General features: G+C 57.5%; 1 protein-coding gene across 1 annotated transcript; it reads right to left on the bottom strand.

Moving 5' to 3' along the window:
* SMTN (smoothelin) lies at positions 1-24566 on the bottom strand. Its single transcript, XM_007953927.1, has 20 exons — positions 24516-24566; positions 19400-19548; positions 19027-19120; positions 18868-18946; positions 18693-18790; positions 17325-17676; positions 17217-17258; positions 16550-16621; positions 15943-16464; positions 15577-15749; positions 10848-11000; positions 10685-10760; positions 8001-8165; positions 7823-7885; positions 7510-7576; positions 5581-5754; positions 5263-5380; positions 4647-4798; positions 3617-3685; positions 1-151 (listed from the first exon to the last, which is right to left on the bottom strand). Exons 1-20 carry the CDS (start codon positions 24564-24566, stop codon positions 1-3), a joined length of 2820 nt encoding a protein of 939 aa, XP_007952118.1.
* Positions 24567-26401: the final 1835 nt, after the last annotated feature.

The raw sequence follows: 26401 nt of genomic DNA, 5'->3' as shown, positions 1-26401 counted from the left end.
CTAGACATTCTTGCCGCGCAGGCGCAACTCGTGGCGTCGCAGGTGGTTGTAGAGCGACTGCACGTAGGTGAAGACGCACTTAGGGTCGGGCTTCTTGCCCATGATCATCATGTCCTCTACCTCCACCAGGGGCACGCAGTCCACCAGCATCCTGCGGGGAGGGGCCGCGAGGGCGGTCAGTGCTGGCCCCGTCACTGGCTTTGGTCCTCTACCCTGAGGTTCTTTCATTGCCGTTGCCTGCTGGTCTTCCATAAACTCCATACTCCATTAATGGAATGGGGGTAAAGCCTGCCCAAAAGGCAGGAAGCCCCAGACGCCACCAACCCAAACCTGGAGGCACCCCACTGCTGGGAGAGACCAGGCCAGTGGCGGCAGAGTTGGAGGCCAGGGAGAGATGCCCCTCTCAGGCAGGGCTGGGTCTGGTCTAAAGTTTCCCCAGCCCTGGGGGAGGTCCAGGTTCTAAACCCCACCTCCCCTCTCTTTTCCAGCTTCTCCCTCCCTGGCACACTCCAGCCTATACAGGCCTCTCATCGAAGTCACTGCATCCAGTAGGAGCCACACCACGGGCAAATCTTTCTCCGGTGCCAGGACAGTCTCACTGACTCTCTGGACCCCTGAAGAGTATCAGCAGGCTATCTGGCCTGGTGGCGCCTTTAAAGAGCCCTAGGAACCCCTGTCCCTGGCCCTGGGACTTTTCGTGTTGCCTGACGTGGAGGCCCAGGGCCAAAGAGTGTGTGGGTGGTGGTGGTAGGTCCTCAGTCCTTATCACCACCCTGGAGTAGACCAGGGGAGGCAGAGGAGGGTCCTAACCAATCCAGACCATTGACACCAAGCTCAGATGTGGGCCACCCACCCTCCTGTCTACTCTCCAGAGTGACAGCTGAATTTTGCCGATAGTGGGAAACCGAGTTACAGAGCCGGGGTGTCTTTTGCATCCTGAATCCCCTTCTTCCTACTCCAGGAGCCCTCTCCCCAAGTCAGCGGTTGCGGCTGCCTAGCAACCGACAGCCCCAGAGCTCTGAAGCCGGAGTTTGCTCCCTGGTTCCAGTTTCCTCTCCTCTTTGAGAGCAAGACCTGGTCTGCCCTCTGCCTATCTCCCTGCTGCATCTGCTGTGGCTAGCCCATAGTAACCAGTCAGTCAGTGGTGTTAAATGAGTTTCTTGCAGCTCTAGGCTTAAGTGCAGGAGTTGCTCCCAAGGCAGCCCTGGGCCCAGGGCACCTCCCATCATCGTGTGCCTTCCTGATTGAGCCTGGTGGTGGAGCTCTGGTAGCACAGTGCCTAAGGCACCTGACTGCTAACCAGAAGGCTGGCGGTTCAAACTCACCAGCCACTCCTCGGAAGGTTGGGCAAACTACTTCCATAGTGATACTGCCTCGGAAACCCAAGGAGGGTCGCTATGCGTTGGGGCCGACTCGACGGCACACAACAGTGTGGTAGGCCTAGAGCCTCCTCCAGGCTCAGCTGGACTCCTCCAAGGAGTAAGTCTGGGAGGCAGAAGATCTCAGTTCCAGTCGAGGTTCTCCCTCTGCCCAGCTGTGACTGCTAGGTAAGGCCCTGTTCTGTGACTCAGTTTCTCCATCTTTACAACACTAATCGTTTCCTGCCTCCCTTGGGCAGCTCTGCTGCTGATATGCTGGGTACTCTTGGGGTTGTCACTGACCCAGGCTAGGCCCCCTTTCCAGCTGTCCGTGGTTGACAGCCGGCCTCTCCCCGCAGCTCTCTCCAGCTGTGACTATGTCCCCAGGAGCCTGGCTCCCCTCCCCCAACCTGGAACTCCTTCCCACCCCGATGCCTTCCCGGGGGACCTTATAAAGCCATTGTTTATACTGGGGCTCACAGCTCAGGACTCAGGCTGCCCCAGCGACAGGCCAAACACTAGGCAACTCGGGTAATAGCACAGCTGAGTCACACTTTCCAACTGGATCAGGGTCTGGCCGGGCCCCTCTCCCTCCAGACCGTCCTGCTGGGCGGCAGCTCCAAAGTCCATATATGACCCGGAGACGGCACCAAACCCATCCTCCTTTCACCTGCATCGCTCTTCTGAGTATATCTGTGCACTTGGGGGCTGCCCCCCTACAATGGCTCTGGGCCCCAAGGGGCATCTGAGTGCATCCTTAGCTCTCTCTGACTCATACTGCCTCAAGCAATCCCCGTGCACCCTTAGGCCTTTTGTTTTTTTCTTTTCTCTACAAGTTGGGTGGAAATGCAATGATGGGACAAAGAAAAGAACCACTGAGTGTGGAGTCTGGAGCCCCAGTGTCTGGCCCCAGTTCTGCCCTAAAATCTGTGATATACTCTGTGCCCCTCAACCCGACCCCTCTAGCACCTTGTCTGTAACAGACAAGTTAGTCCAGGATCTAATTCTCTCTCTATTGTGGCCCCAAGGTGAAGGGGACCAGAGAGAAAATGCCTTTTTGCTGAACCAGCCCTGCTTCTGAGCTCCCCCAGGAGCGTGACACTGCAAAGTCCCCAGTGCCCAAGCTGGAAGCCTAAGAGGCTTCATTGACTGTCTCTCCTTCTCCTAACCCTGTCCCTTAAGCTGCTCCAGTCATTGTCTGCCTTCTGTGCCCCCTTATCCAGGTCTCATCAGGAGATTGTTTGAGAATGCCAACCTGAGATCAGCCCTTCTCTGTTTGGAAACCTTTTATGGTCCCTGTTATTCTCAGGAGCAGTCCAAACTGCTGACAGTAGCCCCTTCTCCTCTCCTCACCCCCTTCCTTTCCTTCCTAGGTGTTCCATGCTGCCACGTTTTCTCCCACCCCCCAGCCCTCTGCCAGAAACCCCCTCTCCCTCCGTTAGCCTGAACTTGTAGCTCAGATCCCAGCTTAAACCCAAAAAGCCAAACCCACTGCCATTGAGTTGATTCTGACTCATAGCGACCCCCGTTGGGTTTCCAAGGCGGTAAATCTTTATGGAAATAGATTGCCCTGTCTCCCTTCTGCAGAGTGGCTGGTGGGTTCGACCCACCAACCTTCTGGTTAGCAGTCAGTTGCCTTAGGCACTGCACCACCAGAGCTCCTTAGATCCCAGCTTGTTGTTGTTGTTGTTATGTGCCGTCGAGTTGGCCCCGACTCATAGCGACCCCTCCTTGGGTTTCCGAGGCAGTATCGCTACGGAAGTAGGATTGCCCAACCTTCCTTCCGAGGAGTGGCTGGTGGGTTTGAACCGCCAGCCTTCTGGTGAGCAGTCAAGTGCTTTAGCCACTATGCTACCAGAGCTCCTAGATCCCCGCTTAGGGCCTACATTTTTCAGACAGCCGTGCCCACCTGTAGGCTGAGACAGGTGTCTCCCCTGGGCTCCCACAGCCTCCCGGGATTCCCCATCACAGTCCTGCTCACCTGGCTCATCACTGACTCCTGTTAGGAGAATGGTCTCACCTGCCAGGCCCCGAGCTACTGAAGACAGGGGCCCCTGCTTCCCTCCCCATCTCTGGGGTCCCTCTCTGTGCCCCCCCCTCGAGCAGATTCTGGTGTAACTGGGTGTGTATGTGTGTGGGGGGGGCAAGGCAGCGTTTCTCACCGTGGAGCCCCGAACAGGGGTTAGGACTTTTTGGTTTTTACCAGCCCCTTCTGGACCAGACAGCGGTAGAACTCCTGGATGTACGTGTACACGCACTTCCAGTCAGGCTCTCGAAGCCGCACCATGTCCTCTGTGTCCAGGAGCTGCGGGCAGTCTGCATGGGTCCTGGGGAGGGGAGGGGGCCGGGCAGGGGCAGGGGCGGGACCCAGGTGGGAGGAGGGGGAAGAAGCCGAGAAGAGGAAGGGGACGAGAAACAGAGACACACACATACACATACACAGAGACATGAGATTCAGTTACATACTCGGTGCTGCGGTCAGCCAGTCCCCTGCATGCCCCCTCCCCATGGTGGGCGTGCCGCTCACTACCCATCACTAATGGTGTGCGATGCAGACAAGGGTGGGGGGGCCAGACCAGTCACAGGTGCAGAGAACTCTCGGGGCAAGCAGGAACACGGGGTGGGGGAGGGGCGATGGCACTGGCACCAAGGTTGGAGAGGAGGGCTGTGCCCCTGGGAGGGAGGTGAGGGAGGCGTGACAGGAGGTGGGGGGAGGAGAAAGAGGGAGGAGTCTGGGGGAAACCAGAAAGAGAAGGGGGGAGAAGGAAAGACAGAGGAGGGTGCTAAGGGTGAGGTGAGCAGAAGGGGCACCGATTCCAAAGTGGAGGGCTTATGGATGTCCTATATAAGCCTCTGACAGCACCTATATAGGCTGTGCGGGCACGGTGCCCGGGCCAGGAGCCTCCTTTTGGAATCTCCAGCCGGGATCCCGTGGGAGCAGGAAGCTCTGGTGACAAGAGGAGGAGACCAGGACAGAGAAAGGGAGAGGGGGCAGAGGAAGGAAGGAGGGATTGGACAGGGCCACCTGGTAGGCCTTGGCCCGGGCTGGTGGGTGGGCCTGTGACTCCTTCGTTTCCGGTGGGCATCTGGTACCCTCAGCAGCGGGCGAGCAGGGCGGAGGAGGATGGGGGCTCACTGGGGAAGGGGGGGGGTTCTCAGTTGCTGTCTGACAGTGTGGCTGGCCGGCTCCAGAGGCTTCAGGGTGGCTGGGCCCAGCTCAGATGTCCAGCCCCAGATGCCCAGTCCTAGATGCCTGGCTGACAGCAGCAGGCTGGGGCCCACACTTACTCAGCAGATGAGAAGGCAACCTCAAAGTTCTGGCGCCGATTCTGTGGGCTGAGCTGCCCGTAGTCAAAGGCCTCAGGGAAGAAGTTGTGCACCAGGGCACAGAAGGCCATCCCGTCGCTCCAGCTTGAGGAGAAGTTTTGGATGTCTACATGCTAGGGGTGCAGGAGGGCTGGTCAGGGCCCTGAAGCCAACTGCCCCGTTTCCCCTGGCATTTGACATTCTAGACTTAGGGCAACTGGGCTCAGAGGGGCCTGTGGCTAGCTAGCCCAACTTGGTCTGTCAACTCCTGAGTCTGTCTGTTATTTGAGGACAGAGTGATGGAGAAGCCTGGCACCACCCAGCTAAGGCCACAGTCATGCCCTCTACCACTCTTTCCCTCACTCAAAGGAATTTACCCAGCCCTCCCACAGAGCAATGAGCAGGGGGCAAAGGGTGGTGTCTGACCCTGAGCCACCATGTATCCTACCTAAGCCTCAATTTTCTCATCCCTGAAGAAGACTTCTCTGCCACATGGTGGCTGTGAGGGTGCACAGAGAAGTGAGAAGATGCTTTGGTAGCAGGGAGGTGCCAGCTAGGGGCTGGAGGTCTGCTGGGTGACCTGGCCTCCTGGGCTCACCTCGTAACCGCGCGTCTTGGCTCGGCACCAGTCCAGCAACATCTGCTTGATGCTGCTGGCGTTGGGGACACCGAAGCTCGTGGAGCGCTGCACCGCTGTGCGGGGACCGCCAGGGCTGCTGCTGGGGCGGTTCGGGTAGCCGGGTCACTGGCGTCCTGGGGGCACCGCCTCAGTGGGCCCATCCCACGGATCTCCAGGCCCCGCCTTCCAAGACCCCAGGCCCCACCCACCACAGCTCCAGCCCCTGGGTTCTTAGCCCCGCCCATTGCTGCTCCGCCCACTACTGCCCTGCTGCGGGGGCGGGGCGGTCATGCTCACCCTGTGGCACCCTCCTTCTCCAGCTTCTCAATCATGGCCTTGCGCGCCTGGGAGGCTGACGTTTTGGGCAGACTCTGTGCTTTCATCAGTTCCTTTTTCTTCTCCGCCTGCCGTTTTTCCAGAGCTGCCAGGCTGCCGGGCCGTGGGCTGGCTTGGTCCTCGCGGTCGAAGATGCTGGGGGATAGGGGCTATGATTAGGTGGGTGAAGGAGGCCTGCTCCAAAGCCTCAGCTCTCATTTAGGGGGCACGACAGGCCCCCTAAACCTGCGACACCTGCAAGACCAGCAAGACTGGCCAGTGAGGGTGGTGGCCTCATCACACCCATTTTATAGAAATATAGTGAGGCTCAGACACAGGAAAATGGAAGCCAAGACTTTATATCAAGCCCAAGGTGCCCGGTGACACTGCTACTTCCCAATGTTTTCAGACCACATCCCAGGTCACAGGGCACCTTTCACTCTGTGAAACCAAAACCAAACCAAACCCACTGCCACCGAGTGGATTGACTCACAGCCACCCTCCACTGGGTTTCTGAGGTGGTAAATGTTTACGGAAGTAGATTGCTGGTCTTCCTTCAGTAGAGTAGCTGGCGGGTTTAAACCGCCATCCTTCTGGTTAGCAGTCAAATGCCACAGGCACTGTGCCACCAGCTCCTTTTAGCTCTGTAAGGGAGCTGACAAAAACAGGATCCCGAGAAGGTCTCTGATAAGGTTGACTATGGTCAAGTTCCAGGTGAGTTCAGATTCTGAGCCCTATCAACTACTATTAACAATGACCAGCACAGTATTGTTGTTCTTACCTGCCCTGGAGTCTATTCCGATCCACAGAACTGCTCCAAAGCGTTTTCTAGGCTGTAAAGGCCATAAACTTTGTGGGAGCAGTTTTTGTGGGAGCAGATTGCCACGTCTTTTTCCTGTGGTTTAAACTGCCAACCTTTTGGCTACCAGGTAGGCACTTAACCGTTGTATTACCAGGGTTATAATAGTTCACGTCTGGGTGTCATTTTAAACTTCCCAAGAGGAGGGAGGGACTTACACCATTTCCATGAAGAAACTGAGGCCTTTGGCAGTAACTTGCCTAAGATTTCAGAGGGCATGAGGTGCAAAGCTGGGACTTGAACTCAAGTCTCTCTAACTCAGAGTCCCTGGATCCGTCTGGTTGCCAGCCTGGATTCGGATCTTTCCCTGCTTTCTCCTAGCCCTGATATCCCCTATAACATGGGGTGTACCCCTCCCTCATGGGGCTAAGGTGTAAACGTGTCTGTGACCTTGGACGTGGCTTGTAGACATCAGGAGGTCTACGCCACCAGGCAGCCCAGTGTGGTACTTGGACCTCTGTAAAGATTTAGTGCTATTGCTTCCACTCAGAGCTGTGAGATCCTGAGCAAGTCTCTGGCCTCTCTGAGCCTCCCCTTCCCTATAAAACCCAAACCAAACTCACTGCCGTGGAGATGGGTCTGACCCATAGCGACCCCTCCTTGGGTTTCTGAGGCAGTATCACTATGGAAATAAATTGGCACTTGACTGCTAACCATAAGGTTGGTGGTTCAAACCTACCAGCCTCTCCTCAGAAGGAAGGTTGGGGAATCTAATTCCATAGTGATACCACCTCAGAAACTCAAGGAGGGGTCGCAATGAGTCGGATCTGACTCGACATCATGTAACAACAACCACCTTCCTTCTGAGGAGTGGCTGGTGGGTTTGAACCACCAACCTTCTAGTTAGCAGTCAAATGCCTTAGGCACTATGCCACCAGAGCTCCCCCTTCCCCTATGGGATGGGCAAAATCACAGAGCAAGCGGGAGTGGTCTGACTCGGACCCTGTCCCTCCGTGGCTGGGTGCCTGCCACCCCCCAGCACCTCCACCCTCTGCGGAACGCGTGCACCACCAAGTCCTCTGTGGTCAGGGGGAGGAGATGCCTGTGCTCACCTGCCCATCTTCTTGGACGAGGAAGAGGAGAAGGTCTTGGTTTGTGTCATGGTGCTGCCGCTGCCATCTGTAGAGAGGGGGCAGGGGAACAGGGTGAGGGCCCAGGCTTGGCATCAGGAAATGGATTGGGAGACTGTGGGGGGTTGGGGGGGTGCTAGCACAGGCGGAGAAGAGAAGATGATGGCTGAAGAGAGAGACAGGCAGACAAGTGGAGAAGAGATGACGACGGCTGTAGACAGACAGGTAGACGAGGGCTCAGAGAGAGCCCGAGGCGGCGGGCAGGCTGGCACAGGGCGACGCCAGGGGGCCTTACTCTCCGAGCGCCTCACAAAACTTGACTCCACGGTGGTAGTGCGGGCCATCCGGGTGCCATCATCTGGAGGGGCAGGTGATGGAAGGGAGGGTGTGAGAGGCACTGGGGGCTAGCTGGGAGGACGCAGTCCCACCCTGAGCCCTGAGCCTCCAGCCGTGTGCCCCGCTTGGGTTCTTACTGGAGTGGACGAGCCGCTCGGTCTTGGTGACTGTGCTAACAGCTGAGCCATCTGCTGCCCGCTGACTGTGCCGTGTGGTGGTCTCAGTGGCTGTGTTGCCCCGGCCCTCCCCTGGCCGGGCCCGTGCCTCCTGTAGCCGCCGTTCCCGCTCCTTGTCCCGCTGGTCTGGGCAGGGATGCCCCACGCATGTCCAGAAGGGCCGCCCGATGCCACACAGCACACACACGCGCACACACACAAGCACATAGGGCACACAGATGGGGGGAAGGGCAGCTTGTTAGAAACACAACTGACCTAGGTGATAAAGGCCCCTCTAGGATCAGCTGGAAGGAGCTCTAGTGGCGTAGTGGGTAAAGCCTTTGGCTGTTAACCAGAAGGCTGGGGGTTCAAACCCACCAGTTGCTCCCCAGGAGGAAGATAAAGCTATCTACTTCCATACAGATTTACAGCCTTGGAAACCCAACGGGGTTTGCTATGAATTGGAATCGACCTGATGGCAGTGGGTTTGGTTTGGTTTTGGTTTAGGATCAGCTGGGGGTGCAGGGAGAGCTATAACTTGGCAGGGAATGAGGCAGTGATGTTGGACTCAGGCGGAAATAAGGAAACATGGAGTAGCTGAACTCAAAGGAGTAGTATTTGGATCCAAGGTGGGAGTTTCTATGGGAATAAGTAGCTGAGTCAAGAGGGAGTATCTAGATCTAGGGAAGGAGTAGCCGAGTTCAAAGACAGAGAAGCTGTGTAAAGGCAGTAGCTGAATGGGCCATCAAATGGGCTGTACAGGGAGAAGAGCAGCTGAAGGAAGGAATATCTAGATCCAGGAAGAAGAAAGGGAAAAATTGGAGGTGCCTGAGAAGCAATCAGATCCAGGAGGGGAAAAAAAAAAAAAAGTTGGGAAAGAACAGAGCCTAAAGAAAACAGAATAGGATGGGGATAGAAGCTGGGGTGGCCATCAGTAGGATCTGGAGGAAGAAGCTGGATTCAGAGAATTGAATCCAGAGAGGTGAGAATTGACAGTATCTGGAGAAACAGCTAAGGAGCTCTGGTGGTGTAGTGGTTGTGATAGAGCTGTGTGTCAACTTGGCTGGACCACAGTTCTGTGTGGTTTAAGCTGTTGTGATGTGGTTATTCCCATGATGGGATCAGATGATTATGTTTGAGCAGGCAATCTGTTGAAAGGGAGTTTCCCTAGGGGTGTGGCCTGCTTCCAGTATATCCAAGGACATCCTGGGAAAAGAGACATTCATTCTTCTGTGGATCGGATGTGTGCTACCTACAACTGTCCGTGAGTGAACAGTCCACCATTCGACCTGGAGATCTTGGATTCGTCATTCGTTGGAGTCAACAGCCGGTGTACTGCCTGCCAGCCTTGAGCTCCTCAGCCCCTGGGGCTGCAGGAGTCAGGAAAAGCCTCCAGCTTGATGTTTGATCCAGGAACTTTGGAATTGCCAGGTACAACAACAACAACATAAGTGTGTGGGAGCTCTGGTAGCGTAGTGCCTAAGGCACATGACTGCTAACCAGAAGGCTGGCAGTTCAAACCCATCAGCCACTCCTCATAAGGAAGATGAGGCAATCTACTTCCGTAGTGATACTGCCTCGGAAACCCAAGGAGGGGTCGCTATGAGTTGCGTCCGACTCGATGGCATATAACAACAACAACAACATAAGTGTGTGAGCCATTTTCCTAAGATAAATTTCTCTATATATACATATATATATATATATAAGCTTTACTGGTTTTCTTTCTCTAGAGAACCCAGTCTAACACAGTGGTTAAGGCATTGCTAATCAAAAGGTTGTTGGTTCAAACCCACCACCATGGGAGAAAGATGGGGCAGTCTGCTTCAGTCAAAATTTACAGCCTTGGAAGCAAGGGGTCCCTATGATTCAAAACTGACTCAATGGCAGTGAGTTTGGTTTGGTTTTAGAGAAGCAAATAGATGCTCTGGTGGCGCTGTGGGTGAAGCCTTGCAGTGCTAACCCAAAGGTTGGTGGTTCAAACCCATCAGCTGCTCTGTGGGAGAAAGACGTGGCAGTCTGCTTCCATAAAGATTTACAGCCTTGGAAACCCTATGAGGCAGTTCTACTCCTAACAAGTTGCTATGAGTTGAAATCCACTCAGTGACAATGGGTTTGATTTTTGTTTTTTTTTTTTTTTTTTTTTTTGAGAAGCAAATAAGTCTACAATCTGGAAGAAAGAAGAGTTGGGTCCAGGTAGGAAGTTTCTGGGGAGAGTAGGTAGCTATAGTCATGAAAGAAGCTGGGTTGAGGGCAGAGATCAAGGTGGCCATCAGTGGACCTCAGACATCTGGACTCAGAAAAAAATAGTTGAGAGTACTTGGAGAAGCAGTTGAATCCAAGGAGAGAGTAGCTGGAGGAAGGTCTAGGAAGGAGACGAGAAGTTGGGTGGGGGTAGTAACTGGGGTGGCCATGAATAGACCCAGAGGGAGAGAATCAGCTAGGGAAGGGGGCAGCTGAATCCAGGGGGAAGGAGTAGCTGTGTACAAAGGGTACCTGGGTCCATCTAGAAAGTAGCTAGGCAAAGGAACAGCTGGGTCTAGGGAAGAAGTAGTTGGGGCAGTTGTTGAGCTGGACTGGCCATGAATGGACCCCAGGGGGAGGGGGACAGCTGGGGAAAGGAGCGGCTGAATCTGCCCGAGGGTGGGGGGCAGCTGGCACTCTACCTCTCTTCCTTTGTCGGAGCTCACGTAGTGCAGCCCGGATGAGCCTCCGTTCCTCAAAGTCTGTGGTCTGATCCAGCTGCAGACAGAGGTCTTGTCATTGCTCCCCTGGTGGCCTGCTGGTCCCTGCCCCGGGCAACCCTCAGCCCATGAGCTCTGGCCATACCATCTTATCCAGGACACCCTCGTCCTCTATGGCCAGCAGTTCCTCAGCACTCAGGGGGCTTCGCTGCTCTGGGGCTTTGTCCACTCGGGCCTGCTCAGCGCCATTGGCCACTTCCACTGTTGCAGAGGGGGGCTCTGCTGGCTCTGGTTCCATCTGTGGGGTGAGGGGAGGGTATGGGTTTGGAACAGGGACATGGGTGAATCCTAACTATGTCCCTAGCGGATGGGAGACCAGGCCCTGGGGCTGCTGGCATAGCCTTGGAAATAACCACGTGCTTTCCAGTCTGCCTGTTCAGGGATGGCCATGTTGTCAGGCTCCGAAAGATGTTTACCTGCATTGTATTGACTATGCAAAGGCATTCAACTGTGTGGATCATAACAAATTATAGATAACATTGCTAAGAATGAGAATTCCAGAACACTTTATTGCACTCATGAGGAACTGGTAGCCTTGTTGTAGGGTCTCCCTGACATCTACAATCATATTAATATAATTAACAGCAGCAATAATAATAACTACCGTTCAGTAAAGAGCCCTGGCAGTGCAATGCTTGGCTGCTAACCAAAAGGTTGTTGGTTCGAACCCACCAGTCATTCCATGGGAGAAAGATGTGACAGTCTGCTTCTGTAAAGCCTTCGAAACCCTATTTGCCAGTTCTACCCTATCCGATAGGGTCGGTGTGAGTAGGAATTGACTTCACAGCACACAACAACCACCATTCAGTAGTAAGCATTGTGGATGCATTAGGAGTTTTACTGTCTCTCTTTAACATTCCAAAGAAAGGGGATCCAACAGAATGTGAAAATTATAGAACAATACCATTAATATCACACACAAGTAAAATTTGGGTGAACAAAATTCAAAACCAGTTGCAAGAGTACATTGATGGGAGCTGCCAGAAATTCAAGCCAGATTCAGAAGAGGAATGAGGGATATTATTGCTGTTGTCAGATGGATCTTGGCTGAAAGCAGAGAATACCAGAAAGATGTTTACCTGCATTTTATTGACTACGCAGAGGCATTCAACTGTGTGGATCATAACAAATTATAGATAACATTGCTAAGAATGGGAATTCCAGAACACTTTATTGTACTCATGAGGAACCTGTAACTAGATCAACAGGCAGTCATTTGAACAGAACAAGGGGATACTGCATGGTTTTAAATCAAGATAGGTGTGTCAGGGTTGTATCCTTTCACCATACGTATTCAGTACGTATGCTGAGCAAATAATACAAGAAGCTGGACTACATGAAGAAGAAAATGGCATCAGGATTGAAGGAAGTCTCATTGTTTCCTGAAAGCTAAGGAGAGCTGAAACACTTACTGATAAAGATCAAAGACTTCAGCCTTCAGTATGGATTACACCTCAATATAAAGAAACCAAAAAATCCCTACAACTGGACCAATAAACAACATGATAAATGGAGAAAAGACTGAAGTTGCCAAGGATTTCATTTTACTTGGCATCCACAATCAACTCCCATGGAAGCAGCAGTCAAGAAATTAAACGATGCGTTATAGTGGGCAAATCTGCTGCCAAAGACCTCCTTAAAGTGAAGGACAAAGATGTCACTTTGAAGACTAAGGTGCATCTGACCCATGGTATTTTCAGTTGCCTCATAGGCATGTGAGAATTGGACAGTGAATAAGGAAGACCCAAGAAGAACTGATGCTTTGAACTATGGTGTTGGCACAGAATATTGAATGGACTGCCAGAAGAATGAACAAATCTGTCTTGGAAGAAGTACAGCCAGAGTAGAGTGCTCTTGAGAAGGGAGGACTGTGAGACTTTGTCTCACGCACTTTGGACATGTTATCAGTCGCTGGAGAAGGACATCATGCTTGGCAAGGTCAGCTTGAAAAAGACGAAGACCTTCAAGAAGATGGACTGACACAGCGGCTGCAACAATGGGCTCAAACAAAGCAATGACTGGGCAGTGTTTCATTCTGTTGTACATAGGGTTGCTGTGAGTTGGAACCGACTCGACAGCACTTAACAATATTTAACAGAAGGGAAGATGGAGGTTTGGGGCAGCTGAGTGACTTGCCCACAGTCTCTCTTTAAGTGTGAGGCAGCCTAGGGTCTGAGCTGAAGATGGTCTAACTCCTGAGCCGAAGCTCTTTGTTGTTTTACTCCCAGTCCCTCCCAGGCAGGCTCTTGTCTGTCCTGCCAGTTCCTAAGCCTGGGTCCTCCTGGGCCAGCGCCCAGGCAGCACACGTTCCCCCATCACTGCCACCTCCAAGGGGGCTGGACCAGGGCCTGTAGGCTCCTGACCAGGTGTCTGACTGGGGCTGTCCAGAGCCAAGTCCTCTCTGAAGCTCCTCCTGGGCCCCTCCTGGCCAGGAAGCACCCTCTAAGGGGCCTCCAGCTCCAGCCTAGCTCAGACCCCACCCAGGGCAGGCCCCAGCCCCTTGTAGACAAGCCCCTGGCCCACCTCTCACAGCCCCACCCCTCCTGGCAGGGCCTCTCTGCCCACCCACCCACCTCTACAGTAAGAAGAGCTGAGATGGCAGCTGTCTGGGAGGCCTGGCCTGGCTGAGGTGGGGGTGGGGCTGGGGGCTGGGCCACGGGTAGGGGCTGCCAGGGCAGTTGGCACTCGTGCCCAAGGGCCAAGAGCTTGGCTCTCTCTTGCCCTGGTCTTGGAGCACTGGTGCCCCAGTCCTCTGTACTAATAAGTAACCAGAGGCTCAGAGAAGGTGGTGGCACACCTGAGGTCACTCAGCAGGGGCAGAGCCTGGCCCCATACTACCCCTCCCCCAATCTCTAGAGACTTACGACACTGCCGCTGCGGGCAGGGCTGGCTGAGGAGCGGCGGCAGGAGCTGAAGGCAGGTGGGTGGGCCACGGGGGTCCCGGCATCCTCAGCCGCCTGGAAGAGGGCTTCGGGGTCAGCAGCTGCCAGGAGCAGCTCGCTAGGTTCCAGCTCAGGCTCGAGGTCGGGAACCAGCGGGACCCCCAGCCGCAGGCTCAGCACCTCCACCTGCCTGACCAGCGCGTCAAGCCTCCGGCCCAGCGCCGCTGTATCTGCCCGCAGGCCTTCGGCTGCCCGGGCCACTGGCTCCACGGCTGTGGCAGCTGCCTCGGCTGCCTGGATCACTGCCGCCCGGCCGGCCTCAGCCACCGCCCGCAGCTCCTCCAGTGCCCGGCCCAGCCGGTCCTCGAGGGCCACACTCAACTCAGGTTGAGGCCCCGGAACCCCGGGCATGGTGCTGGAGGGGGCCGTACGGAGGTGATGGTAGGGACAGTGGCAGGGGCTGCTGCCGCCGGCTGGCAGTGTCGGAGTCTTTGCAGCTGGCCGGAGGGCGAAGGCAAGGGCAGCTGGGCCTGCCCCGCCCCTGCTGGCCTCCCAGTCAGCCACCCACCAGCCAGCTGGGGCTTTGGCCCAAATAGAAACCTATTCTGGGCTCCCCTGTGGAGGAGCAGTGGGGGAGGGGTGATCAGCCCAAGTGGGCGGACAGCCAGGCCTGGCCCTGCAGAGGTGACAGACCCGTGGCACAGCAAGGCTTCAAGCGTTCTGAAGGATGACCAAGGCCAGCACCCCATACCCGCAGATGGGGAGATTGAGGCAGGGAGTGGACCAGGGCCTGCCTGAGCCGTGTGTACATGAGCTGTGAGGACCAGACTTCAGAGCCTATACTGTTTTGCCCTCATTTCTCACTGCTTTAGAAGGCATTGACCCGGTGGGGGACATGGTGGCGGGCCTTAGAGCCATCTGCTATAATAAGCATCTTGTCCCTGAGGTCACCATCCTCTGGCCTGCCTGTGGGGCTCACAACCAACCACAGACTTTGAGCAAGAACCTTACAGGCATCTCTTCCGCTCCCCTTTGGCTCTCAGAGGGGGAAACTGAGGCAAGTTAGTGGTGTCCGACGCAGGGCTTACTGTGGCACCTCCCACTCCAACGCCCAAGGGCCTCAGTCATCTGCTTTCTGGGAGACAGGGTGCCTTCTTGCTCCCTCCTTCCCCCTGCCATCCCTGAGAAAGCCCCAAACTCCAGCCAACCCACCGAAGCCTAAGTCCCATTCAGTCCTAGATGCAGCATAAGAGGTTATTACCTGGGTGGCTGCTGGCGATCCCTTCCCCACCTGAGCTTCCAGCCAGCTGATCCCAGGCTTGGGAATGAATAATGGAAGGGTGCCTCGTATTCAGTTCCTGAGGCACCTGCTAGCCTGCTGCCTCACCTGACCGGTGCCCCCCTGCCTGTCTGTCCCCCATCAATGCTTCTGCCCAACCCCTGCCACCGGGATATTGACGCTGATGCTAATCATGAATCTCCCATCTCCTAAAGGGCCAGGCTGGTCTTGGATGAGCAGATAGGCAGCTCTGAGCCTCAGGGCTGATGTCCAGTGTGGAGCAGGAGCAGGGAGCCATGAGGCAAGCACAGAAAGAGGGGCAAGCCCGTACTGCTCTCTCTCAGCCTGTTTTCTGATCTGTTTAGTAGGAATGAACCAACCAGTTCTGGAGTAAGGATCAGAGAGATTAGTGTGTGAGAAGCTGAAGACCATTAACAGAGTGAGCTACTGACATGCCTAGTGGCTGAATGCCAGAGCCTGGCCACCAACTGGCTATGGACCACAGGCAGCCACCTTTCCGTTCTGGGCCTCTGTTTCCCTATCTGTGCACTGGGGGAAGAAAGGAGCGGGAGAATCCTGCCCCTTACACCTCTGAGCAGTCTGTGTGTGTGAAGTTAGCAGATGGTAGGACTCGTAGGGTAAAAGGGGCTCACCTTAATGCTGTAGCCTCCCCGGTTAGCAGGGGAGGCATGGCTGAAGCTGGTGACATGAGTAACGCTGCCCAGCCGGGCCAGGGTCCCAGGGCTGCTGACATGGGTGATGGTGCTTGTGCCCCCTCGGCTGGTGCTGAGGAGAGTGGGTGGTGCCCGCAGCCCCAGTGTCACCTCTGGGGGAGAGAAGAGCTGCTGTAAGGATCAGGCCGTGTGAGGGCAGGGCCAGCCCGAGTTGATGCTCCCCCCGCCGCACCCCGTGTAACCTTTGCAGATACCCTGAGCCTCAGCTGCAGTCCCTGTTCTCCATGCAGAGTAGAGTGGCCGTGGGCACTCTGCCCAGCAGTGGGAGGCAGTGGGGAGGCCTACCTGCCCTCTGGCTGCTGGCGGGCAGCAGCACCCGGCCTGTGGAGGCCTGGCCACGGCCATCCTTGATCTCGATGGTGAAAGTGGTCTTCATGCTGCCCCCTGGCTCGGCAGTGCCGGTGGCCACGGGCAGCAGGGCACTGGGCTCCTCTGAGCGGGTGGCGGGCCCCCCTGCTCTGTTTTCAAGGGGCCTGGCAGGCAAGCCCCGCCCCCTGGGGCCCTCCTCCGGAGGGCAGCTCCGAAGCTGGGCCAGGGGCTGGGCTGTTCTTGGCTGCTCCTTAATGAGCCGGGAGGAGGTATCACTGGGGCCCCTTGAGGAGGAGCCGCTGGAGGAGGAAGCAGGGGTGGTGCTGGGGAGGGAGGGGCCCAGGATCCTCTCAGGGCCCGGGGTGCTGAGGGCCACCCGGGGTGGGCCGTCCTGGAGCCCAGAAGCCATGGGAGAATCAGATGTGAACTTGCGGACGCGGTCCCGCACAGAGCCAGCCCGCTGGAACGGGGAAGGTCCACTGGCTAGGGGGGTAGGCTCTGAAACGGACAGGAGGGCTGTCAGTGGTTGGGTGGACCAGGAACTGCCCAGGGCCTGGGGAAGAGGAGTGCGAACAGGTAGTACCTCGGTTCTGGGCTGGCTGGCGGGGGCTGAGCACGGACAGGGAGCGTTGGCATGGACGGGGTCCGGCCAGGTCTGGCAGGTTGGGGAGTGGGTAGTGGCCACGTGGGGGAAGAAAAAGGAGAGCAGAAGGGAGGGCTCACCTGAGGTGGGTGCCTCATGTCCCCAGCCCTACCCCCCTAGCCTACTTGACCCTTCCTACATCTCCCCAACCCTTCCAGCCTCCCAAGTCCTCCCGCACCCCTCCACCTCCCAACCTCCTCACCCGGCCTGCATCTCGTACAGTTCCTCCCCTCCCACACACACTGATCCCAGGATGACTTGGGCACCATCTGGGGCCAGGGCAAGGTTTGGGCTGGAGGGAGGGTGGGAATGGGGGACACCTCCCTGGCCAGTGCTGCCCACAGCTCCAGCCAGGAGATGGGTGCACTCCCTTATTGGGGAAAAGAATGTGCCTGAGGCCCGTTGCCTTTCAAGGCTGTGGGGAGGCCTCTGGCCCTGGGTGGGGGCGGTAAGCCTGGCCAGGGACACCTCAGGGGCAGTGGAGGGAGTGTCGGGGACTGCCTGGACCTGAGGAGGCTAGAGCTGCCCACGAGCCCATTCTCCAGGCAGGGCCATGGAGGCCAGGGGAGGGAAGGCAGGTGCATGCTACGCCTGGCAGGACCCTCACCTGTTCTCTTTGTGTTGGAGGCACTTCTGGTGGGACCCTGGGCTTCAGACGGGAGCTGAGGGGAAACACAGCATAAGCAGGGCCTGACTCCCACACCAAGAAGCTCACCTGCCTGGTATCCCTGCGCCTCATCCAGACTCACCCTGTTGACTCTCCGCCTCTCAGTGCTGCATGAGGCTGGTGGCTCCTGGGGCGCAGGGCTGGTGTCCTCAGGTGGGCTAGGGGGCTCAGGGCTGCCCGGAGCCTCGGAAGCAGGGCACGGGGCCTCGGCAGGCTCCAGTGGAGGCTCAGGGGAGGCAGTGGTGGGCGAACTGTTGAGTAAGGTTGGCGAGCTGGGTGTGTCCCCGGGAGGGGCCCGCAGCAGGAGTGTCACTGTGGTTACATCCTGGCTGGTGCCCTCAGGAGTTGGGGCTAGCTCAGGGGCCCCTGCCTGCTGCTTCTGTTCCTCTGGCTCCGGCACCTGCATGGGGTCCACAGCATGTAACCAAAGCTCCAGGCCGCAAGTGCTACCCCTGCTCACTGAGGGCCAGGCTGGCAGGTGCCCAGGGCAGGGCATGCAAAGCAGAGGGGCTGGGCACAGCTTCCAGTAGGCACACCTGTACGAGTATGGGCACTGGCGTGCTGTGGGCAGTCTCTGAGCCCCACTTCCCAACCTCTTGGCATTGCCTAGCCAGTAGTGGCTCAGAGAGGGCAGGAGTGGCTCAGGGGCAGTGGAGGGAGTGTCGGGGACTGCCTGGACCTGAGGAGGCCTCTGGGGTTCAAGGGTTGGGAAGAGCAAGAGACCTACTGGAGGCTCCCAGCCTTAATAGAGCATTGGCCTCAGCCTGGTCAACTGGAGTGCAGAAGGGGTTTTGTCAGAATCAGGGACCCAGGGGCCTCTGCTGGCCACTTAGGTAATGGCTTGGGCCACTCAAGGCTCAGACTAGCCTGCCACTCCCCTGCTCAGCCTGACTTCTCCCTGGAGAACAGAGAGGTCTCTGTGAAAATTGCTCCAGCATAGACCCAGGTAAGCCAAGGTAAGGATGTGGGGCTGTGTCTAGAGAGTGCAGTGTAAGCAGGGATGGTACCAAGGTCAGATTTGCATTTCAGGGAGATCCCTCTGGCTGCTGAGTGGAGGTTCGGATGGTGGTGGTGGGAGGAAAGGCGGTGGCAGGGAGGTCAGCAGGGTGCCATTTCTGAGAGAAATGCCTGTGTTTCAACAAGCGTGGTGAAAGGGTGCAGGACAGGAATTTGGGAGCAGTGTAGACAGGCTGGCGTGGAGGGGAAGGCCTAAGAGGGGCAAAGAGCCTGGAGCAGGGGAGGTGTGGCAAGAGGTTGCCTGGAAAAGTGGGCAGAGACCTGACAAGGAGTTCTAAAGCCCTTCAAGCCAGGCTGAGGGCCCCTCTCAGTCAAGGAAAGACACACAGGTGCTCTGTTGCTGGAATCTGTGGGCACAGGATGCTAGGGCCACCACCCCACCCCGCCCATGCCCCTTACCTCACGCCGTTCCAGCCTATGTGCTGCCCGCCCCTTGCTGTCCTCTCTTGAACCACCAATGGGACGCCCGCTACACAGCCTCCCGGCCAAGGTGGCAGCTGGAAGGAAGGAGCAAGTGTCAGGCGAGTGGCTGGGAGGTGCTGTGGGCAGCCGGGCAGGGGGCCAGGCCACGTACCCTCAATCTCCTGGGCCCGCACGCGGCGGATGGCGGCTCGGATCAGCTTGCGCTCCTCATACTCGCCAGCACCTCGCAGCTGTGGGTGAGAGGTAGGCCATGGGGGCAGGGCTGGGGGCCAGCCCTGTCCACCATCCTCTGCCCCCGCCTGGGCCTCACCAGCGCAGTCAGCTCCTCCACATCGCTCACGGACTCCAGCTGCTGTGCCAGGCGCGTCAGGGCGGCCCGCTGCTCTGCTTCCCGCTGCTGTGAGCTGCGGGGACATCACCACTGTGACCACCCTGGCCATGGCTGGGGCACGGAGGCCGGAGGGAGGCTGGGGCGGTGACCCTGAGCACTGACACCACCCATTTAGAGGTGCTATCCGGGGTCCAGACCCATACACGTGCCAGTATATTCCGAACGTATCAGTGTATTGCCGTGCGCACACACAGCTGGGCAAGGATGTGGTCCTGCCTGTGTGCACGCGAGCTGAGCCCTGGCACACACACTGCCTCCCTCCCACAGGCACGTCCAGTGCCCCGGCACTCACTGCAGCCAGTTCTCCTTGTTGTCCTGCCGCTCGGCACGGAAGCGCTTGGAGGCCAGTGCTTCCTCCTCGCGCTCCAGCTCCTGTCGCTGCAGCTCCCGGATGGCTGAGCGGATGCGCCGCCGCTCGGCCAGATCCGCTGTGACCTCCAGCTGCGGGGCGGGCGGGGGCGACGGGTAGGTCATTTTGGTTGCCAAGGGCAGAGGGCGGGTACCAGCTGCCCACGACTTTGCCCAGGGCACAATGAGTGGTCTGTCTCCACTCCCTCTGCCCGGGGCTCTTCACATGCCTGCTCGCCCACCCAGGGTTCTCGGGGAGACCCAGTCCACTGCACCACGGATGCCCAGAGACCCCACAGTGCACCTACTGTGACTGGGCACTCCTTCCAGTTCCTCCTGTCCCTCACAGCCCTTCTCTATCAAACCCCCGAGAACCAGGGAGACTCAGCTGGAGGGTATGTCATCCTGTGAGCCCCGAACAGTCTCCCTAGGGAGGGAAGGGTGGTGTGGGCAGCAGGAATACACCCTGTGATCAAGAAAAACGTCCACAGCCCCAGTCTCAAGGTACCACCACCTTGTTCATCTACATTGGTTACCTGGGGAACTGAGGCACAGCAGGATGTAGTTAAGCTGAAGGAGCAGCTTAGGAATCCTGGTTCCTAGCCCGGCTAGGGGCTATTCCTTCCCCCCACCCCACCCCCACCGCCTGCACTGGCTCAAAGCTAGCCATCATCAAAGGGGCTGGGCCCCTGAAACAAATGAGGTAGTCGCTTTTAGGGGCCACCCTGGACACTGGAAAGGATGTCCATGTGGGATAGGTGTTCTTATCAGCTTCTCAGCCCCTCTTTCCCTGGGAAATTGGGAGTGGCTGGTCCAACCAGGTCTGGGAAAGGGCATGTTCAGCTAATCCCATTGCCTTCACCATACTTCCACCTGCCAGGGCCACCCCCCAGGGAGCCTCTGTGGCTCAAGGGAGAGAGGAATGGCCCAGGGGCCCCCAACAGGGTGACAGAGATAAGCCTCCGGTATGGGTCTAACAGGCAGATGGCCATTCAATAGCCAGGGCCTAGCAGTCCTCTCCCTGCCCAATTCCCCCCACCCCCACCCAGGGACATTGCTTCTTGCTCAGTGTGTGTGTTGGGGAGAGGGGGCTGGGGGCTGGAGAGGGAAGGGGAGAGATGGGTTTCGGCAGGAAGCTTGGCCCGATCCAGCTATGAGGTGACATCCCAGTTGGAAGAGAGTAGGGTGAATCCTAGGGGGGCAGAGCCCTCCCTGAGTTGCTTTTGGCTCTGCATTCCTGAGGAGCCACGGGGAGGTTCCCTGAGGTTCAAGCCAGGAGGGGCTGCTTGGGGGTGGGGTCAGAAGCCCAGCTGACTCCAGCCCCAGTCCAGTCCTGGCTAGGAGGGGCACATCCCTTAACTTCTCTGTGCCTTGGGTTTCTCATTTGCCAGATGGGACAATGACCCTCACCTTGGGGCAGTGGGTGGGGGTAGGGGTAGTGACTCAGGGTCCCCTGCACAGCTGGGATGCAGTAAGCACCACCTCTGCACTTGGTTCCAGACAGGAGAGAGGTCAACTAGGAAGGATGGGATACCTAGAGGGATCAGTACCATTTATTGATCACCTAATAGAGGGGCTAGGAGCTCTGGTGGTACAATGGTTAAGGCATTTGGCTGCTAATCAAAAGGTCGGTGGTTCGAACCCACCAGCCGCTCTGTGGAAGAAAGATGAGGCAGTCTGTTTCTGTAAAAATTTATAGCCTCAGAATTGACTCGATGACATTAAGTTTGGCTTTGGTTCATGGCAGGGGGCAGACCCTGTGCCAAGCCCCTCACATGTCCTAACCTCACAAAAATTCCTAGGAGGGGGTACTTTATTACTCCCATCTGACAGATGAGGGACCTGATGCGTAAGGAGAAGTGATTTGCCGAGGGACACATGGTTGGGAAACACTGGAGTCAGGACTTGAACCAGGTTTCAGGGTCATCCCTGGGCTGAGGACAGGTTTGTCTGCCATGGTGGGAGCCTGTCTTGAGGGCCCCTCTAGCCTGCACTGGAGGTGCCCTGGAGCCTAAGGGGCTATTATAGCAGAGGGAAGGGACTTGGGAACATGAGATTGGGCCACTAGGAGACTCATTTACCCCTCAGTGCTGGCCTTGCCTCAAATCCAGAGCCCCCTGTGGGCCTTGAGGGAACAGCTGGTCTAGCCTTTCCTGGGCACAGGGTAAAATGAGGGCCAGAAGTTTAATGACTAGCCCTTTGCCTCCTTGGTCGCCTTTTCCAACACCCAGGGCGCCTCCAGAGATGGGGTCCTTGCCTCTGAAAATAGGCTGTTAAGGGGACCTGGCCATCTCTACAACCCCTGAGAGCCTCAGTGTCTCCATATGGGAAGTTGCATCCTGCATCGGCTCCCCCAAGGAGGTGGGTCCGGGCTGGGGGTTGGGGTGGGGGTGGACAACCTCCACTGACCACCCTCCCACTGACCCTCCCTGTGGGCCCGGAGGCAAAGGTCCACCCACAGTGCCCCCCACTGTGTTCCTCTATCTCCTCCCTCTTGGTCCCACCTCGGTGTGTGTTGGGGGGGGGGCTGGGGGTGGGGCCGGGGGAGGAAGTACAAAGCGCCATTGTCCACAAGGGGTAAGGGGAAAGGGAAGGGGCGGTTTCCGAAACTGCCCAGTGAAATTCTCCCGGGAAGGCGCTTCCTTCCCCGGAGGGCCGAGCCTGCGGGTACTTTTCTGCGCGTGCTGCTGGACGGAGGTGGGGTGGGGGTGGTGTCCCACGGACGGGTGGGCCTCTCTGGGCCTCAGGCTTCCCACCAGCACAACGGGAGGGGACTGTCCAGGCGTTCCCTCAGCCCCGACTCCCTAATTACTCCTGAGGCACCCGCTGGCGATGTGGCAAAGCTTCGCCAGGGGGCGCTGAAGGCTTGCAGCTCCTAGACGCCCCTCTTCCCCCAGCGCGGCCCGAGCCTCGCCCACCCGGCCCGCGCTAAGCGCGGAGGGGGCATCCAGCCACACTACCGTGTGGTTTAATGTCCTCGTCTACGGAGAAGACACTGAGGTTCAGGGAAGTTAAGGGGTTTCCGCAGGTCACCCTGGTAATGAATGGCGGCACTGAAGCCCGGGGCGGAAGCGTGTGTGTGTGTGGGGGGTGGCGGGGGTAGGTGTCTCGGCGCGCGGAGGTGTTTCCAGCGTCCTCGTTCCGCGCAGCCCTCAGCCCAGTCTCTAGGCAGTGCGGGAGCAGAGGCCGGGAGCGGCCGCCAGGGTCCCCGAATCGTCCCCGCGCGAGGGTGCGGGTTCGGCGGAACGGGCCCAGCTTTCCCTAATAAGGCCTGGCCCTGCAGGGAGGGACGCGCCAGTCCCTGCCACGAGGCTGGCGGGGGCCGGGCCGACGGGCGGGGCGGGACCCTCGGCGGACTCAGGGGCACAGCAATGGCTGACACCCAGCAGAGGAGGGGCAGGGTCTCAGGTGGGAAGCCCTAGGGTGGCCTCGAGACTTGCTCCGTGGGGAGTGGAGTCTTGCTTGCCCTTCCTGGGGAGGGGGTGAAGGAATGGTGGTGGGCATACGTCAGAGAGGGGCACCTCCCGGCTTCTCTGAAACGCTTTTCCAGCGCCCAAGCCCAGGCAGGTGAACCCCAGCCTCAGCGTGGAGCCCATGAGATAAGGATGAATGGGGTCAGGCCCGCTCTCCCTCTGTTCTAACACCCCCATAGGAACTTCAACTTCCTGAGGGGAGGTGGCACTGACCTCCATCCCCTCCAAGTTGTACAGCCAGCCGAGACAGACACCCAGAGAGTCCAAGACACTGGTCTGAGGACACACGGGTGAGTCCTTCAGGTCAGAGCACCAGCTGACCCTGGGTCCAGCCTTTGCCCCCAGGGGAGTGGCATGGAGGTGGGGCAGAAGGGAAATCTTTAATTTCTCTCCTGGGCAAGGGGCTGGGGCTGGGGGGGGGGTTGTTTGTGGGGGTGCTCTGCCTCCCCCTCCCCCAGTTCAACTGCTACTTGGCCTGGTTGGTAGGCACATCCTTGCCCTATTGTTGGACCTTGTTGCCCCACAGCCTCTCTGTGCCTGGGGGTAGATAGGACATGCACTGTGACCACCCACAAGGGCCTAAGCCTAGGCCCTATGCTTAGAGGAGTGTTTGCTCATGGTGCCCCTGGGCTTCCTGCCCTACTGCTAACAGTATGGACAGAGGTGGTGCCCTACTTCACTGCCCCATCCTCCCTGCCGGTCTAGCCACTGAACAGAAGCTGGAAGAAGGGTAGACCCATCCTTCTTCCCCTTAAGGGGCCCATGCCTTATTTCATCCCTAGGCCAACCCTAGAACCTAGCCGATGTGCTCACAAACCCCCTCTCCCTCATTTTGCAGGCAGAGAAACCGAGGCTCAGAGTGGGGAAAATGGCAGGCCTTAGGTCATCAAGCTCAGAAGGGCCTCCAAACGCTGTCTCTCTGCTGCCCCATCGTGGGTTCTGAGCTGGGCGCCCTGGCTAGCCTGTGAGCTGCTTTTCCCACCACGGGCACAGGACCAGCTTGTGCTGACCCAGCCTGTCCTTTCCTTCTCAGCCTTCTTCCACGGCCTAAGCCTTGTAGCCCAAAGGAGCAAGGGCTCTGGGTTTGGCTGCTGCTGTAGCCTCTTCCTAGCGGTGCCCTTGGGCAAGTGATTTCACCTGTGAGCACAGTGTCCTCCAGGTTTTGGAAGCTGCTGTGTCCAGCGTTTTGTGGGGTGGTTCATTCATAATCGGACCTGCCCCCTGCCATGCCATGGCATTATAAACCCTTGCTGCTGCCATTATCCTTGCATTACCCAGGCTGTTACCTAGGAGAGGCAACGCTGACCTCCCCACACCTGTGGCTGTACGTGGGCTGGTCCCCAGCAGTTACTGTTTAAACAGATGGTGGCATAGGGGCTGGGGGGGCGGGGAGCTGGGCCTTAGCACCTGGCACAGGCAGGCACATACCACAGAGGCCTCCACGTTGGCCAGGCAGAACGGGCCTACTGCTGTCCTCTTCCTCTCCCTCCGGTCCCTATTACCTCCTCCGGTCAGCTTGAGGTGGCCTGGACAGGCTCTGCCTGGCTTGCCCTGTGCTACGGTGGGGAAGAAGACAGGGCCACTTACCAGCTTCCGAAGGGCTCCCTCGTCCAGCCCAGCCAAGGCATCATCCGCCATCTCACTGGCCTCTAGCTCCGTCTGTCCCCTTCCAGCGAGCTCTCCGGTGCTTGTGGCACTTGATAACAGCTCAGGGGATTCTGTTGACACAGACAGAGGTCAGGCTTGCTGGTGCCTCTAGAAGTCACAGGCACTTAGGCTCAGTTTCCCTCTACGGCCCGTATGCATCTGTTGTTACCCAACCTACCTGCTCCTGTGTGTGGCACCTGGCTGGGAGCTGCCCTTTGGCCTAGTGTATGTGGTTTGCCGGAAAACTCACCAGACCAAGAGTTGTTGGTGGTGGGGTGTCCCTACTGCCAGCCTGTGTGGCTTGGGCTGGCCTCTCATCTGTCTAAGCATCAGACAAGGGCAGGGACCTGTACTGAGAAGTTGGGGCCCAACATGGCCCACGCAATCTGTCCTTACCACCAGGGGGTGCCCACCAGTCTCTATAGTTTTCCTGCCCCCCCACCCATCCCTTGGACCTGCCCAGCCCCCTCCCATCCTGAAAGCTGAGTCTATGTCCAACCAGTGCTGACTTTGCCACTCCCATGTCCCCAGGTGGCTTAAGCCACTGGAGGTGACACCCTGTCTTCTAAGTCTGCCACCAGCCCTCTGCTCATGCCCCTTTCCCTTCTCCCTGCCTCCCCTCCTCCCGCATATACACTCCATCCATTCTGACTCCATAAAGCCAGTCGTCCAGGCACCCAGTTCCTCTTGACAGTTCATACACTTAGAATTCAATTCCCCAGCTGGAAGGGTTCTCAGAAGCTGACATGTCCAATCCTTGAATTTCAGACAAACCAAGAGGCTCAGCGAGTGTCAGGGATTTGTCACAAGGGAAACCAAAACCAAACCCACTGCCACCGAGTCCATTCCCACTCACTCAGGTATCTCCAGAGGGCAGGAAGAGATTTAAAGGAAACCTTGGCCACCTCTGGCTTCTGAAAGCCCCGTCCAAAGAGCACTCAGGGTCCAGTAAACCCCTCTGGCCTCATCACTGCCCATCAAAGTGGACCCCTAAATCCTGACCCAGTCCCTGACACACCTCTCTCCTTCCTCCTATAGCCCTGATGTCTTTCCAGAATCTGGGGGCCTGCGGCCTACTACATCATAGATGCTTATTACTATCTGGTGGCTGAAATGGCCCCAGGATGGCTCCCCCATTCCCGTTGACTCATCCCTCAGTCACCCCCGTTGAGAACAGTCACTTGGTGAGTCATCCCATTCGGTGCATGGGTCTATAGGGAATCCTGGTCCACACAGCTAGGGTCTGGTGACCCTACTGGTTCGAGCCACGGATAAATCCTTCCATCTCCATCAGCTCAGAAGGGTGTCAACCACCTCTGTCCCTTGTGGTCTCTGCCTCTTATCTATCCACTTTGTCTGGTGTAACCTCCAAGGATGTTGCTTAGTGGTCACCAGTTACCTTAGGGCCTTTGAACACTCTGGGTTCTCCCACATCTTCTGAGGGGCAGGGGTCCCTAATGCCTAATCTGGGACGTCTAGGGGACAGTAGGAAGTCTCTTCTTCCTCGAAGAGGAACCTTCTCGCAATTTGCAGTTCTCAGATACCTCGGGGGTCTGTGGGCACTTGCTCAGGACATCTGCCCCACTGACTAGCACCCCTAAGGGTTGTGGAACCTCTTGGAGGTCCATGGGCGTCCTCCCCCGCGGTCTCAAAACTTTATTCTATGGCTTAGAGCCCGGGAAGTGGATGAGGGCTTTCAGGTCTGGGAGTCCCAGAAGCCCTGTCCAGATATCCGGGTTCCACCCCTCGAACCCGTCGGGTTCCCGGTGCCGCCCCGAGGCCCTCAAACCCACCTCTGGCGCGGTCTTGGGTTAGTTCGCTTGGGA

This window comes from Orycteropus afer, unplaced genomic scaffold, assembly GCF_000298275.1.
Source record: "Orycteropus afer afer isolate SDZICR_OR568_19922 unplaced genomic scaffold, OryAfe1.0 scaffold00420, whole genome shotgun sequence".
In the NCBI taxonomy this organism is placed as follows: domain Eukaryota; kingdom Metazoa; phylum Chordata; class Mammalia; order Tubulidentata; family Orycteropodidae; genus Orycteropus; species Orycteropus afer.
Note: the sequence above shows the minus strand (reverse complement) of the source record. Positions and strands in the feature narration are given on the sequence as shown.